The sequence below is a fragment of the Coturnix japonica genome, chromosome 6, assembly GCF_054131305.1.
Source record: "Coturnix japonica strain WE chromosome 6, WE-NBRP24, whole genome shotgun sequence".
Lineage (NCBI taxonomy): Eukaryota > Metazoa > Chordata > Aves > Galliformes > Phasianidae > Coturnix > Coturnix japonica.
Window position 1 is genome coordinate 871,683 of NC_140668.1, and position 13,342 is coordinate 885,024.

Sequence of the window (13,342 nt, forward strand, 5' to 3'; positions counted from 1 at the left end):
CCTTGTGCAAACCAACACTCTTCAACAAACATTTATCCAGAGAGCACAGCAATAAAACTTACCACTGTGCAGTGAAGAGGTTATTAGGTCTATCATTATTTGCATATATTATTTCGTTTTTCCTATTACATACTTGAGCTTTGCTCTCTCTTTGCTGACATACCTAGATCTTGGAATTATATTATCTCAGATAATACTTATAATGTTCCATTCAAGATCTGAAAACAATCACATTTAAGCTTTACTCACTTCTTTGAACCTTGGGTTTATTTCTTCGTTTTAATTTATTTACTCATCTATTCTCTAAGCAGAAGCACGGCTGTGGAAATCAGGATTCTAAATGTAAACTATGCTAGTCTCCCTCATCTTTCTGGCTTTTTAAGCTACTTTGGTCATTTTTAACCAAATTAGATTTGTAATAGACTTTACTGGAAACTCAGGATTTCTGTAAGGCCTGTGAAGAGTTGACCCCAGGGAAGGATAAAGATCTGTGCTATCACAAGATAATTAACAAGGTTAGAGCTACAATTAGGATGTGAATAACGCTGGTGTAATTGAACCACTGCATTTCCAGCTTACTTCGATTTCCTACCCAGTCTCTGACTTCTGCATTCGTATTTCAGATTAGAAATCATTCTAAATGATAATGGACTTTTGGCAACCAGAGATTCTGGTTTCTCTGTCTCCTGTTGATGCTGTTTTCCATTTTAATGTAGTAAATGTCGGAAAGTCACAATAGGATATGAATTGCTCTGCGCAAGTATGAAAGTGGTTGAAACACAGACCTGTTGCTGCACTTTGGACCTAGGTGTGTAGGGAAATCAAACCTTCAGGTATCTTATATGATACGCTGGACCAAAGGGCAAGGGGTGAAAGTTAAGTCTTTCATAGTTTTCGACTTCAGTGAGCATATTACTGAAGTCTACACTCTGTGTAGGTAGGGAAAATGGACGTACCAATGTTCAGGGGATACAAGATAACTGCAAAGTGACAAAGACTCCTCAGCTCTGCAGTACACCCTGAATTTAAAATGGATAATTTGGACCTTGCTACTCAGGTAAGGAATGAAATTCTGGCTGAAATAGTGCACAGAGATGTTTCTGGAGCAGTTTGCTTGAGTATCGAGGCAGCTTTGTGCTCCTTACAGGTTCCAGGGAATGATATCAGCCCTGGATTAAAATGGTTTCTTTATTGGCTGGTTGACTGGGAATATATTTTGGTCTTCCATAGGTGGCATTTTAAACACTTTGCTAATGGTTCTTTAAGGTCATTTCTTTCTAATACCTTAATGTAAAGATAAGGGCAGTCTGCTTTCTTAAGAATGGATGAGGCATAAAGCTAATCTACATCAGAAGCTTTTATTCTTTTCCTTCTCCCTTTTCTTTTACTTTTCCTTTTCCATTTTTTTTCCTTTTTCTATTTTTCTTTTTCCTTTTCTGATTCTTTTTCCTTTTCCTTTTTCTTTCTTTTTATTACCTTTAATAATGACAGACATATGAGTCTTTAGTTGCAGTTTTTCACCCTTGTGATTCTTTCTTATTTCTTTCAGTCTTGATCTTGGTAAAGGAAAATCTACTGTAGAGTGAATAATTACCATATTCAACAGAAAGTCCAATGTATGAATCCATGTTAGAACCCCTTGCAGGACTTTCTGTGGTTGCAGTTTCACTTGCATTTAAACCCTTTACTCTCCAGGATTCCCAGTCTTTTGTTTCTTTGTTTGTTGTGTTTGTTAGGAAATAAAAGATGCACATGTTCACCTTCACAAGGAACTGAACACTATGCATGTTCTTCATGCCTTACCTATGGACAGTATTGCTTTTATGCCCTAGAGAAACCAGTGCCCTCCCATGAGGAGTTAGGAGAGGCTGTACTAGAGTAGTTTTGATTTGACTATCTTTATTTCAGAGGTCATATGGAAAGCTCTGGGTGAGGAAAAGGAATCACATTTTATACTCAGATATTTAAAGAATGAAAAACGTAGTGAGACTTTTAAGTTTGCATTGCTAGAATTTGCATGCCTATATATTATCCTGATCTTTCTTTATGGCAATCTGATAAATTACACTTCATTTTTCCAATTTATTTCTCTCCAAGGATCTCTACACTATTAGCGAGGTAATAGAAAGCTACTATTATGAGTGTACTTGCCCAGAATAATCATTTGAACTCCAACATGTGGTACTTTAGTCAGGAATTTCCCAAGCTGAATGTGTGGTTTCATGGCACATTTGTTAATACTACAATAGAGTTCTGTTCAAAAGCGAAACAGTGAAAAAGCTGGTTTTTAGCCTTTGGGTTTTTTTTAATACTCATGCCTTTTCTTTGAGTAGGGGAATTCACATATGGGATTAGAGCACCGATTAAGGGCTTATAGGTGGGACGAAGAAATGAAGGCACATTTCAAGTGACATCTCTTTGCCTTAAAGGGTCATCTGCATTTAATGCCATGCATCCTCCTGGATCTCTTCATGTGCAAAAAAGGACTAGAATTTACCTTAAAACAAAGAGTCTTATAGACTATTCAGGTCTAGGCTTGTTGAACACCCTTCAGATCCATGCTCGTGTCCTTCCAAGTTGGTCAAGTTTACGTTCCCTCAAAGGCACATAAACACTTTAAAGGGTTTATCCTTCTGTCACTCCATACACACTGATGTCTTTATAAACTTATACCTTCATTTCTCAATTCAGCCTTCTAATTTTCTCTTCCATACTTGGAAAGATTACAGGCATATGGTAAGATTTGTTCTTGGTTCCTGAAGACTTCCAAACCTGGGTGGTGATGGCTTCCAGATTTCAGCACGCAATGATTATTCACGTTATACTTTTCCTACAGATAGTTCATTTGGTCAAAGGTAAGTCTCAGTTTTGTTCTCATTTGATTTAAATGATGCTATAATTTCCAAAGCTCCTGGATTGTTCTAAAAACAAGCAAACAAACAAACAGGAAAGGAAAGAAATAATTAAATTTACTTGTGTGTAAATGGTTTTACATGTAGCATTAAACATAGATTTACTGCTTTCTGAGATTGTATTTTCAGGAAGCTTTCCTTTTTTTTTGTTCAGTGCTTTGGCTTCTTTTCTCAGCTCAGCTGACCCTGTCATTTAACTGGCCTCAGAAACCTGCATTAGTTTGGGTATTGTCCAGTGATGAGTGATGGAATAAATCAGAGAATAAAATCTGTGAAATCCTGCTGGAATATTTTCCAGTCGAAATCAAGATTAAATATGTCTGTTTTTCATAAATAACCATATTTTCACAGGTAGTTTTTATTTGACATGAAATCATTTTGCTGCGGTGTGTTTCATCTCTAAAGGAAGCTACACAAGTGAAAATATAATGGGCGTCTGATAATAGATAGGCATAAGCTTGCCTTTTTAGTTGAAGCTTTACAAAAGGAGCCTATCTTTCTGCATGGTGGGTTTGTCATTTCTGCCTTTTAATCTGTCTACAAACCAAACACAATATTTCCAGGAGCCCTTCCCTGAAATTACACTGCATTCTATGTAGATAAGCAATGGTGCCGAAGAAGGCAGAGGACAGAAGAGCCTTTCAGTTACAAAACTGACATAGTACCATAGAATGGCTTGGGTTAGAAGGGATCTTCAAGTCCATCCAGATCCAGCCCCCTGGTTGGAACCAACCAGGGGCTGGTTGTCACCTACTGGGTCAGGATGGCCATCCAAAGTGTCCTTAAGTAACTCCACAGCAACTGTGGGCAGCACCTCACCATCTTCTCAGTGAAAAATTTCCCCTTGATGTCTAACTGAAATCTCACATCTTTCAGAATAAAGACGTATCCCATTGTCCTATCACTATCAGGCTATAAGAAGTTGATCTCTCTTCTGTTTATAAGCTCCTTTTAAGTGCTGGAAGGCTGCAACGAGGCCACCAAGGAGCTTTTTCTTTCCAGACCTAACAAGACTATTTCTCTCAGTCCTCTGAGCATCTCTGTGGCCTCTTCTAGACTCGTTCTAACAGCTCTACGTCTTTCTCATGATGGGATCCCAGTCTTGGATGCAGTACTCCATATGAGGCCTCATAAGGGAAAAGTAGAAGGGGACAATCCTCGCCCTCTCCCTGCTGCTACACATCTGCCAATGCAGCACACAACACTTACGGTCTCTGGGCTGCAAGTACAGCCGACGTTACTATACAAAGTGCTAACGAGAACCTCTCTGACTGGCAAGATTTATATCTCTGTTTTCTTTCAGGCCAGTTTAGAATGATACCCCCTTACGATCCTGTGCTTGGAGTTGTTGGAAAAGGAGCCATCCTGCCCTGCCAGCTGGAAGCTGAGACAGTCCCCAAGGAAATAAATGTTCAGTGGATATTCATTCAAAATACCCAAAGCATTGAAGTGGCTACTTATGATGGAAAAGATGTACAATATCCAGTAAGAGTGACCAGGCCATACCTGGGCCGATCCAGTTTCTTTCCGAGTGAAGTTAATAAGGGAAACTTATCCCTTCACCTGAAAAACGTCATGGTCTCTGATAAAGGAAAATACCTCTGCAGTGTCTCTTTGGAGAACTGGTATGATGAAGTGGTGGTTGACCTGGATGTGGCAGGTGAGTGGAATGTCAGGTGTTTTTTACTTCTTACTTAGATGTAGATGTTATTCTACATCTATTGGTAAGGTCTATGGGGTTCTGTTACCCATGTGGAAGACCAGCCTTCACTTTTGTTGGCCACCTTTATTGCCATCTGGATTTGGAAATATATCTTTTAAAATTGCTTTACACCTGAGTATGAAGATGTGTAAAAGGAACAGGGCCGAGTGCCTCAATAAAGCAAGCCTATTTATGTAGAAGTGAGGCAACTCTAGACTGTCTGAGATGGGATTTTTTATTTCAGCCCATTTTTGTTGCTCCATCTGACACATCACTTTTATTCTCTAGGATTCCAACTTTCATCTCTTCACAGTGTCATCCAAATCTATTTCAGCAGAAAATTTACCGTCAGTGCAATGTTAGCATTACTTTTTTTCCTTTCGTTGTTTCAAATACTTAATGAAGATATCAGAAATGCCTGGATAAAAAATAAAAAGGCTTTATGAAAGACATGCTGCATACAAGTATTTATACCTCTTCAACTCACACAGTGTGTTTATTGATAAAACCGGGGCAGATCTTACCAACATGAGCTACTCAGTCAGAAAATATCTCATTTGCTGCTTTTTCTTCCCTTTTCTATAGCTCAAAGTGATAAGTCTGAAGTTTTCCTGGATAGCTATGTGGGTCAGGGCATTGGACTCAACTGCAAGTCACGGGGATGGTTTCCAGAGCCTGCGGTATATTGGCTGGACAGCAAAGGACTGATACGGGAGGACAAAGTGATCACGCGAAGCCTGCAGACATCTTCTGGCCTTTTTGATGTTGTCAGTTCCTTGACCATTGAACCAGGATCTGACATGGAAGTCTCCTGCAGAGTAGTCAATGGTCTCCTCAACACAGCACGTCAATCGCGAGTCCTGATTTCAGGTAAGTGTCCTCCAGGGCTGACATTTGTGAGGACCAATTTGCAGGCTGCTGTCCTGCATCTCTCCATTTACACAGGAGAGATTCTGGGTATCCAGCAAAGGCATAAATGGCGAGTGTTGAGATGGATGACTTAATAACAAGTAAAATTTCTTATCATTTATTAAGTTCAAGATTCATCTTATCAAGAAATATTAGTCAATTCTACTTAACCATCACCCGAGAGAACTGAAACTATTTGGAAAGGGAATGAATTTTAAAATGTGTGTAGGAAATGATGAATGTCAGCACTCAACCCTTTTTTCTCTCTAAAAACATCATTATCATCCTGCATATCACCAAGTGCCACTCTCACACTTGGATCTTAATTTCAAAAGTAAACCAGATGAATCCTTTTTTTCCATCTGAAATACCAATCTTGACAATTCTTCTTTCCCAAATAATTCATCTATAAGGTCCATAAATAGAATAATGTCCTCAAATGGATCACTCAACACATATTTCATACATAAAGGCAGCATCTCCAACTTATCTCTGTCAATTTCTCTATCTGACATAGCAACAAGGAGGACTGGAGGACAACTGTAACTGCCTGCAATGACAAAAAGAGTCCAAAAGTGATATATTATAGCAAAAATTATGACATTAAATTCATATGCCTTCAACAGTGGACATGCTCTGTAAAGAATATTATTTATATTTTCCAGATGTCTTCTTTCCATCCACTTCACCTTGGATGACTGCCTTCATTGTAACTTTATTTTGCTCTCTGGCTGTTATCGCTGCTCTGGTCTATAAGCTGAAGGGTAAGTATTTCCACCTACATCAATTGTTATGGATGTTTCAACCACAAAGTAAAGTGCTGTAAACGAAAACCAAAGTGGCATTTTGACATCAGTATGAGAAAGAAACAGACAGGATTGAGACAGAGTGAGGAAAGGAATGGGATAGAGAGAGGAAAAGAAGTGACTTGTGTGTGAGGGTGGTATGTGTGTGAATGCACCAATTTTACTCAAGAAGGAGGGCAATTGTGAGATAAAATTCTATGTGATCACAAGTGATAAATAGGCACAGAACATGTGGCTCATCTTTAGAACAGAGGATTTGTGAATGAAAACTCATACTGAAATAACACTGTGATTTTCTAAATGGGCTCCTTGGGAAATAATTGCAAATTCTTCTTCCTTTTCTAGTTGATCATACAAGAAGACAAAAAGAAGGTGAGTAATGAGAAAGTTAAACACACAAAAACCTACCTTGGGAAAACAGACTTTACTTTTGAGCTAGGAACAGTATTGGAAACATTTTAATGGATAATAATGATAATAATTCAGGAATGATCAATGCTGAGACACCTCAGTTCTGCAATGCACCAAGATGAAGTGTTTCTATTTTTTTTCCCATCAGCTATAAGTACAATCATAGAATCACAGATGCACAAGATTGGAAAGGACCTACAAGATCATCTAGTCCAACCTTCACCATACCTACAGTAAAACCACTAACCCATATCTCCTAGCTCCCTATACAGATGCCTCTTGAGTACCTCAGCTGCTGCTTTAGCAAGGAGTTTTGCTTCCACATCTCACATGCAGATCTTGTTGTCAACACATATATATTCTTCTCTCCATAGCCAAAATAGTCAATGTTTTTTGTAGCTCCAGAGGCAAAGGCTTGCTATATTCACTCAATGGTCCCAGAAACAAGACTTAGTTGCATACTGCTGTGTCAAAATCAAACAATGAATCCAATATGAAGACTTCTGATTAATCATCCTGCCTAATTGTGGAAGCAAGTTCCCCCTGCTTGAAATATTTCTCCAGGTAGGAGGTAATAGCCAGGCTTCATTGGCAAATGTCTGACAAAACACCTGTTCCAGTAGATGGTGTGTCTTCAGATGCACTGTTACTGACTTAATCCCCTGTTAAAAAGACTTAGATGTTCAGCAGAGCTCGTGGGTTTATCTTGCACTGAGCATTTTGGATTCTTCTGGTCATGTTTAATGTTTTGAAATGGCAGATTTTTATGTAAATAATTGATGTCACAATTACAATTTTTTTTTCTGTTGTTTTATTCCTAGAAACAATGTTGGATGAGCTCAAAAAGGGTAAATACTCTTTTTCTTCTATTATTAGATGTGATCAGAGAGAGAACAAATTTAACCCATATATACCCATATATTAACCCACATAACCCATAAGTGTCTACTTATTACTGGGGAGAAGAGCTTGTGGGAGGGTGTGTGGACTTCCTACTTGTAATCTAAGGGACAGGACAGGCAACTAGATGAGACTGAGATATTCAGCAGGTAGGTGCCTCAAAGAGGCCGTATGAATGTCATTTCATCCCTCTTACTGCTTGTTCAGTTGTGTGTTCAGTTACCGAGTTGCCATTTGGATTCTTAATTGCCATGCATCATATCCTTCTTTTCCTCACTGGATAGATTAGAATAGTCACATTTGGTCCTATGTAAAAATATGATGGAGGAAAGAGCATTCAAGAACAATGAGTCATATTATTTACAATTCGATACTGTAACATACAGTGATAACCAGATGCCATTTCTTTCAGGGAAAGAGGATTTGGAGAAAGAATTAGGTAAGGATTTGGTTTTGATAATTCTTTGAGTACCTCTATTCAGCAAGCTATTTACATCCCAAAAGAACCAATGAGGCATAGAACATTTTGATATGATGTTCCTCTGGATGTAAATGTTCCCTTTATCAAATGCTGCCTCTGTTGATGGTTGACTGTAAATTCAATGATTCGAAGTATCATTATGATCCACTTTCCATGACTATCTTGGAAATTCTGTTCTTCAGTGCAATGGCATAAATTTAAAGCACATCTGATCATCCTTTGACCTTTTTCTAAATAACAACTGTTCAATTCAGTAATATTTTCTTCTTCTTCTTTTTTTTTTTTTTTTAAATACTTTTTCCTTCATTATTTGTTGCCTGGTGGTCTACTTAGATGCACAAGAGAAGCTACACACTGCAGGTAAATAAGTACAGCAACCAAGATGGTTTTATTGCAGACTTAGACATAAATAATAAAAAAAAATCAGCTATTTCATTAAAATCAAGATAGCTTATTTCTAGCTAAATGCTTATGACTTCCATTAAGTGGCTATGACCTCTACTTCATTTTCAGTCACTGCTAAGATTAGTACATAGCATGGCTGTGCTTCTATGAGTCCTGTGAGTCTTTCTTTCCTCTTCGTAATCCATCCACCTTGAGTTTTGCAGGCAATACAAGAGTTTCTTGAAGCTCCAGCTCATGGCTCCTATTCTGTATCTCTTCTTGGACTAATACTTAAAACCAAATTGGTGGTATTTGCATGGCAACTTTTAAAGGGGACTTGATTTCAATGTTGAAATTCTCAATGTGTGAATTATCGGCATCGTACCTCAACTCTGAATCTTCATCTTCTTGAGTTTCCTTCTCACTTATGGAAGCCTTTTTTTTTTTTTTTTTTTTTTGCAGAACTCTCTGAAACAAAATCTAAACATGGTAAGAGAACTTCTATAAATCTTAGTCTTGTGAATCTTACAAAAAATAACGCAAGTTTTCAGACCAACATGGTGAGGGGGAATGAAATGCACAGACCTCATCACAGTTCAGTTCTCTTTCCTCCTTCAATGCTGATGTCAAGAGGCATGCAGTAAGATTTTCCTGAGCTCTGAACAGTCCTTCTTGCCAGAAGCTGCTATACTTAAAGCTAGGACAGATCTACTGTGGGCTGGGTTTGTCCAGCTTTGAGAAACTGAACCGCAACAGAGAAGACTCTGGTGTAATGATTATTAGTGACTAGAACACACTTTCAACAAAATACATTCTAATAACTGGAATATCTTCATCTTTCAGATAGAACTGAAGCGGAGTTGGGTAAGTGGTTTAAAAGTTTTCTTTTCTTGAAATACGTGCAGCTGCTTTAGGTGAAATCAGGCTGACAAGTATGTAACCACGCACCAGATTAACAAAACCCTTCTTTTTCTCTTCTGCAGAGTTCCATAAAGCTCGAGAAATAGCAGGTAAGCAGACAGGAGAAAAGGTGGGAAAATGGTGTATTTCTCTGTCCAGGTTATCCTGAAATGGCAATGCCATGATATTAGAGACCAGCTGAGCTGGATTCGCATGAAGAAACCTTTACTTTAATGGGATAAATCAAAATGAGGCTTGGATGTGCCTATTGGAAATAGTGAGAAATGAAGTTGCAGAACTGTGTTAATGTAAGGACTAAGGACTGAATGCATAATAACAATTAGCAATGATAATAATCATAGAATCATAGAATTGCTCAGGTCAAAAAGACCTTAAAGATCGTTGAATCCAACCACAATGTAACCATACTACCCTAACAACCCTTTGCTAAATCACATCCCTGCGCGCCACATCCAAACAGGTTTCAAACACATTCAGGTCTGGTGACACAACCAAACCACCTCCTTGACATAATGGAAAAGTGAGAGTTATTCATTATAAAGTGTGTGAAAGACCTGGATTTGTCTGCAAGACATGGCTATGACAGTTCCAAGGAACCTGCAGCCTCTTATGTGATTGTCCTTGCCCTGTCTGGGGAAAATATTTCAATTCCTTGTCAAATCATGCCCACATTACTGAAACCCTGAAATGCTTCAACCCATCTTGGACTCCAAAGAGATGTCCCTGAAACACTCTATTCACTGCATCGTTCTCATTTTCTCCTCCAGTTCCCATCACTGTGAATCCTGAATTCCAGCTCCTTGAGATCCAAGTGCCACGGGCTCCAGTTGTTGAGGACAAAGCATGTAAACTTGCTGGCCTGAGTAGCCTCTCTACAGTCCCTGTCCTGGTGGCAAAGGAAGGGTTTACAGCTGGGAAACACTACTGGGAAGTAGAGGTGGGCCAGCAACAGGACTGGGTGCTGGGGGTTGTAAGGCAGAAAGGGAAACAAGAGGATTACTGGGCTCTTTGTAGATCCAATGGAGTGACTTTCTCCATCAAAGGAAACAACAGGCCCGAGAAAATGGATATTAATTACACAGTGATTGGTGTGCTTCTGGTCCTGGAGAAAGCACAGATCTACTTTCATGATGCAGTGAATGAGAGCTCCTTTCAGAGAATACAAATAAGTCCTGAAAAGGAATCTGCAGTAGTGTTTTACCCTTTCCTATCGAAAGGAAAAGGGAGAATCAAGCCTGTTTGCCATCAAAATATTCCTGTTCCATTAGAGATTCCTTAAAAAGCACAGAGAATTGACAGTTCAGTCAAAGGTGGAAGAGAAGAATTAAGAACAAACATAAGCATCATGTAAAACTAAATGAGAAAGAAAGATGTAAATGAGAAAGGCACAAAAATCCAGAGAGGGTAAAGGAACTAGCAAGTGTAAATAAGATTAGGGTCATATTCAGAAGACCCTGGTTAGATGTTTGAGTTCTTGTTAGAAAAGATGGAAGTCTCAAGTGTACAAAACAATTTCAATTCCCTAAAGAGACAGCTGTTATTTAGGACGTGCTATATAACCTTTCCTGTGTGAGGAGTTGCATCATTGCCTATTTTTGTGTGATAACTGCAAGCTGAAGGCTCTTCAGACAACCTGTATCTCCAGTCAAACTGTCTTTCCTATTTGACAAAGCCAATTTCTTTATATTTGTATCAAGAAAAGAAATAAATGTTTTCTAATAGAGAAAAAAAAACATATTTAAATGTATTTTCTTTCTTAAGGACATCAGAATATTTAGGGTAAGATACACTGATGTATGAACTGTTGTGCCAGACAGGGGGGGTGAGTGAGGGTCCTACTGTCAGCAGGTGGGGAGCCTCGTGGGGTCTTAGCCTGGGGTGCTGGCTACTGGGACTGGTGTGAGTGGACTGGGTATAGCTACTGGAGTTAAGCCAAGGGTGTAGGCTGCTGATGTGAGATCAGCTAAGTGAGTGGGTGGGCGTGGGTCCTGGTGTCAGTGGTTGGGCTTGGGAGGGCCTAACAATCTACAATCCCAGAGTGCTGTCCTCCAGATCAATGAATGGACTGGAGGTCTGCTACTGGAGTCAGGCTGAGTCTGTAGTGGGGCTGTAGCGTGAAGTAATGGAGCAAGTGGGGGTCTTTACTCCCAGTCATGGGATGCGACTGGTATGTTTTCCCAAACCAGGTACTGGTGGGACTGGTGTGATTGAGGCAAGTGTCTTCCCTCACAGAGGCAGCAGTAGGGTCATTGGTCACAGCCTATGAACACATCCAGGGATGGCGATTAAACCACCTCCCTGAGGAGACTATTCCAGTACTTAACAACCTTTTCTTCCTAACATCCAACCTAAACTTGCCCTGGTGCAACTTGAGGCCATTTCCCCTCGTCCTATCACTTGGCAACAGTGAGAAGAGACCTGCCCCACTCTCACCGTGAACACCTTTCAGGTACAGGAAGGGGGTGGTAAGGTCTCCCCTCAGACCTCCTTTTCCCCAGACTAAAGAGCCCCAGCTTCCTTAGCCTCTCCTCATAGGGTTGATTCTCCAAACCCTTCACAAGCCTCGTTGCCCTTCTCTGGCCCTGTTTCACAGGTTACCTAGATTTACCTGTGCCCGTGACAGGGGCAGCCACCCCGTAGTGCCCCCAGCCTGAAAGGGAAGGGAGAAAGGGGAATGGGAAAAGAGAACAGCGGCGGCAATCTAAGGAGGAAAACTTATTTTACTAAAGATGATATCAGAATACAAGATAACACAATATAATACAAAATGATTGAGGCTAATGAATAGAACAAAACAGAGAGAGTCCCTGAAAACGAGAGACCTACTGTGAACTCTAGGTGACACGGCTGAAATGCTTCCCACTCTCTGAGAGTCCGAGAGAGAGAGAACTCCAGCCTGGGAGCAACATTATATATATGTCCTCCTCCTGTGACTTATCTCTGGCTGTGAAGTACTCTGGGATACGTAGTTTTCTTCTGAGAGCTGAGTATTCCAGACGTTATTCCACAGAACTGGAGTATGAACCTTTTAATGATCCATACTGCACAGAATGCTATGATGTGTAATATTGACAGCAACATTACAAAACCATGACAAGGCTATACTACTGTTCAACAGGACCTGAATAGACTGAAGAGTCTATTTTTCACCATTGTTACGGGGAGGACAGGGGGTTCACTGTAGCAGAAAAACTGCCTGCCTGCCAGTTCCCCTTTATTACCTGTTCGCAAGGCAGGGTGACATGCCCCATGTGGATCCTCAGCTGGCTGCCTAGATCTCAGGGCCAACAGGGGCTGGCGCTACCAATCAATCTCCCTCTCACATTTCTTTATGCTCCTCAGCCTCTCCACCTCCTCCTTCAGATCAACCACAAGGCTGAGTAAGTCATTTAGTAAGTCATTGAGTAGCGTGCTGAGTAAGTCACAGAGTCATTTAGTAAGTCATTGAGTAGGTAGAGTAAGTCATTGGTAGCGTCTAACATGAGTGCTGTCTCCATTTCCTACCGATGCAAAGGCCAGGCTCTGGCACTCACTACAGCCAGAGCCCTGCACACTAACATGTTGATTCAGGACCTCAATCTGAGTCTCCACATTTTTCTTAGCGGCAGTCTTCCTTTCAGCCATGGCAAACCAGCAGACTCACTATCACTATTCTGGTAGCCTTAATGGAGTGACTGATCAGCTCTGCCCTGCTGCCGGTAGTGCTCATTTTGCTGAAGCTTACAATTGTGTCTGTCTTCAGGAGCACGAGGTTGTGCAGGTAATAAAGGACAACAGCCTCCTATCTGATCCATCAGTGAGTTTGATTGTGAAATAAATCCATAAGCTATTTCAACTGTAAGGGTTTCCTGCCTAAATCTAACCCCAGATCCATACTGTATGACAAGAACCACATTACGCCCCATTAATTGACCTT

At 40.2% G+C, this 13,342-nt stretch overlaps 1 protein-coding gene across 1 annotated transcript; it reads left to right on the top strand.

The window, feature by feature from the left end:
• Positions 1-867: 867 nt before the first annotated feature.
• Positions 868-11,158, top strand: LOC107325880 (butyrophilin subfamily 3 member A3-like). Its single transcript, XM_085551378.1, has 13 exons — positions 868-1,057; positions 2,723-2,855; positions 4,216-4,572; positions 5,200-5,484; positions 6,189-6,335; positions 6,648-6,701; positions 7,562-7,588; positions 8,053-8,079; positions 8,455-8,481; positions 8,968-8,994; positions 9,349-9,369; positions 9,489-9,515; positions 10,194-11,158. Exons 2-13 carry the CDS (start codon positions 2,783-2,785, stop codon positions 10,703-10,705), a joined length of 1,584 nt encoding a protein of 527 aa, XP_085407504.1. The 5' UTR covers positions 868-1,057; positions 2,723-2,782; the 3' UTR covers positions 10,706-11,158.
• Positions 11,159-13,342: the final 2,184 nt, after the last annotated feature.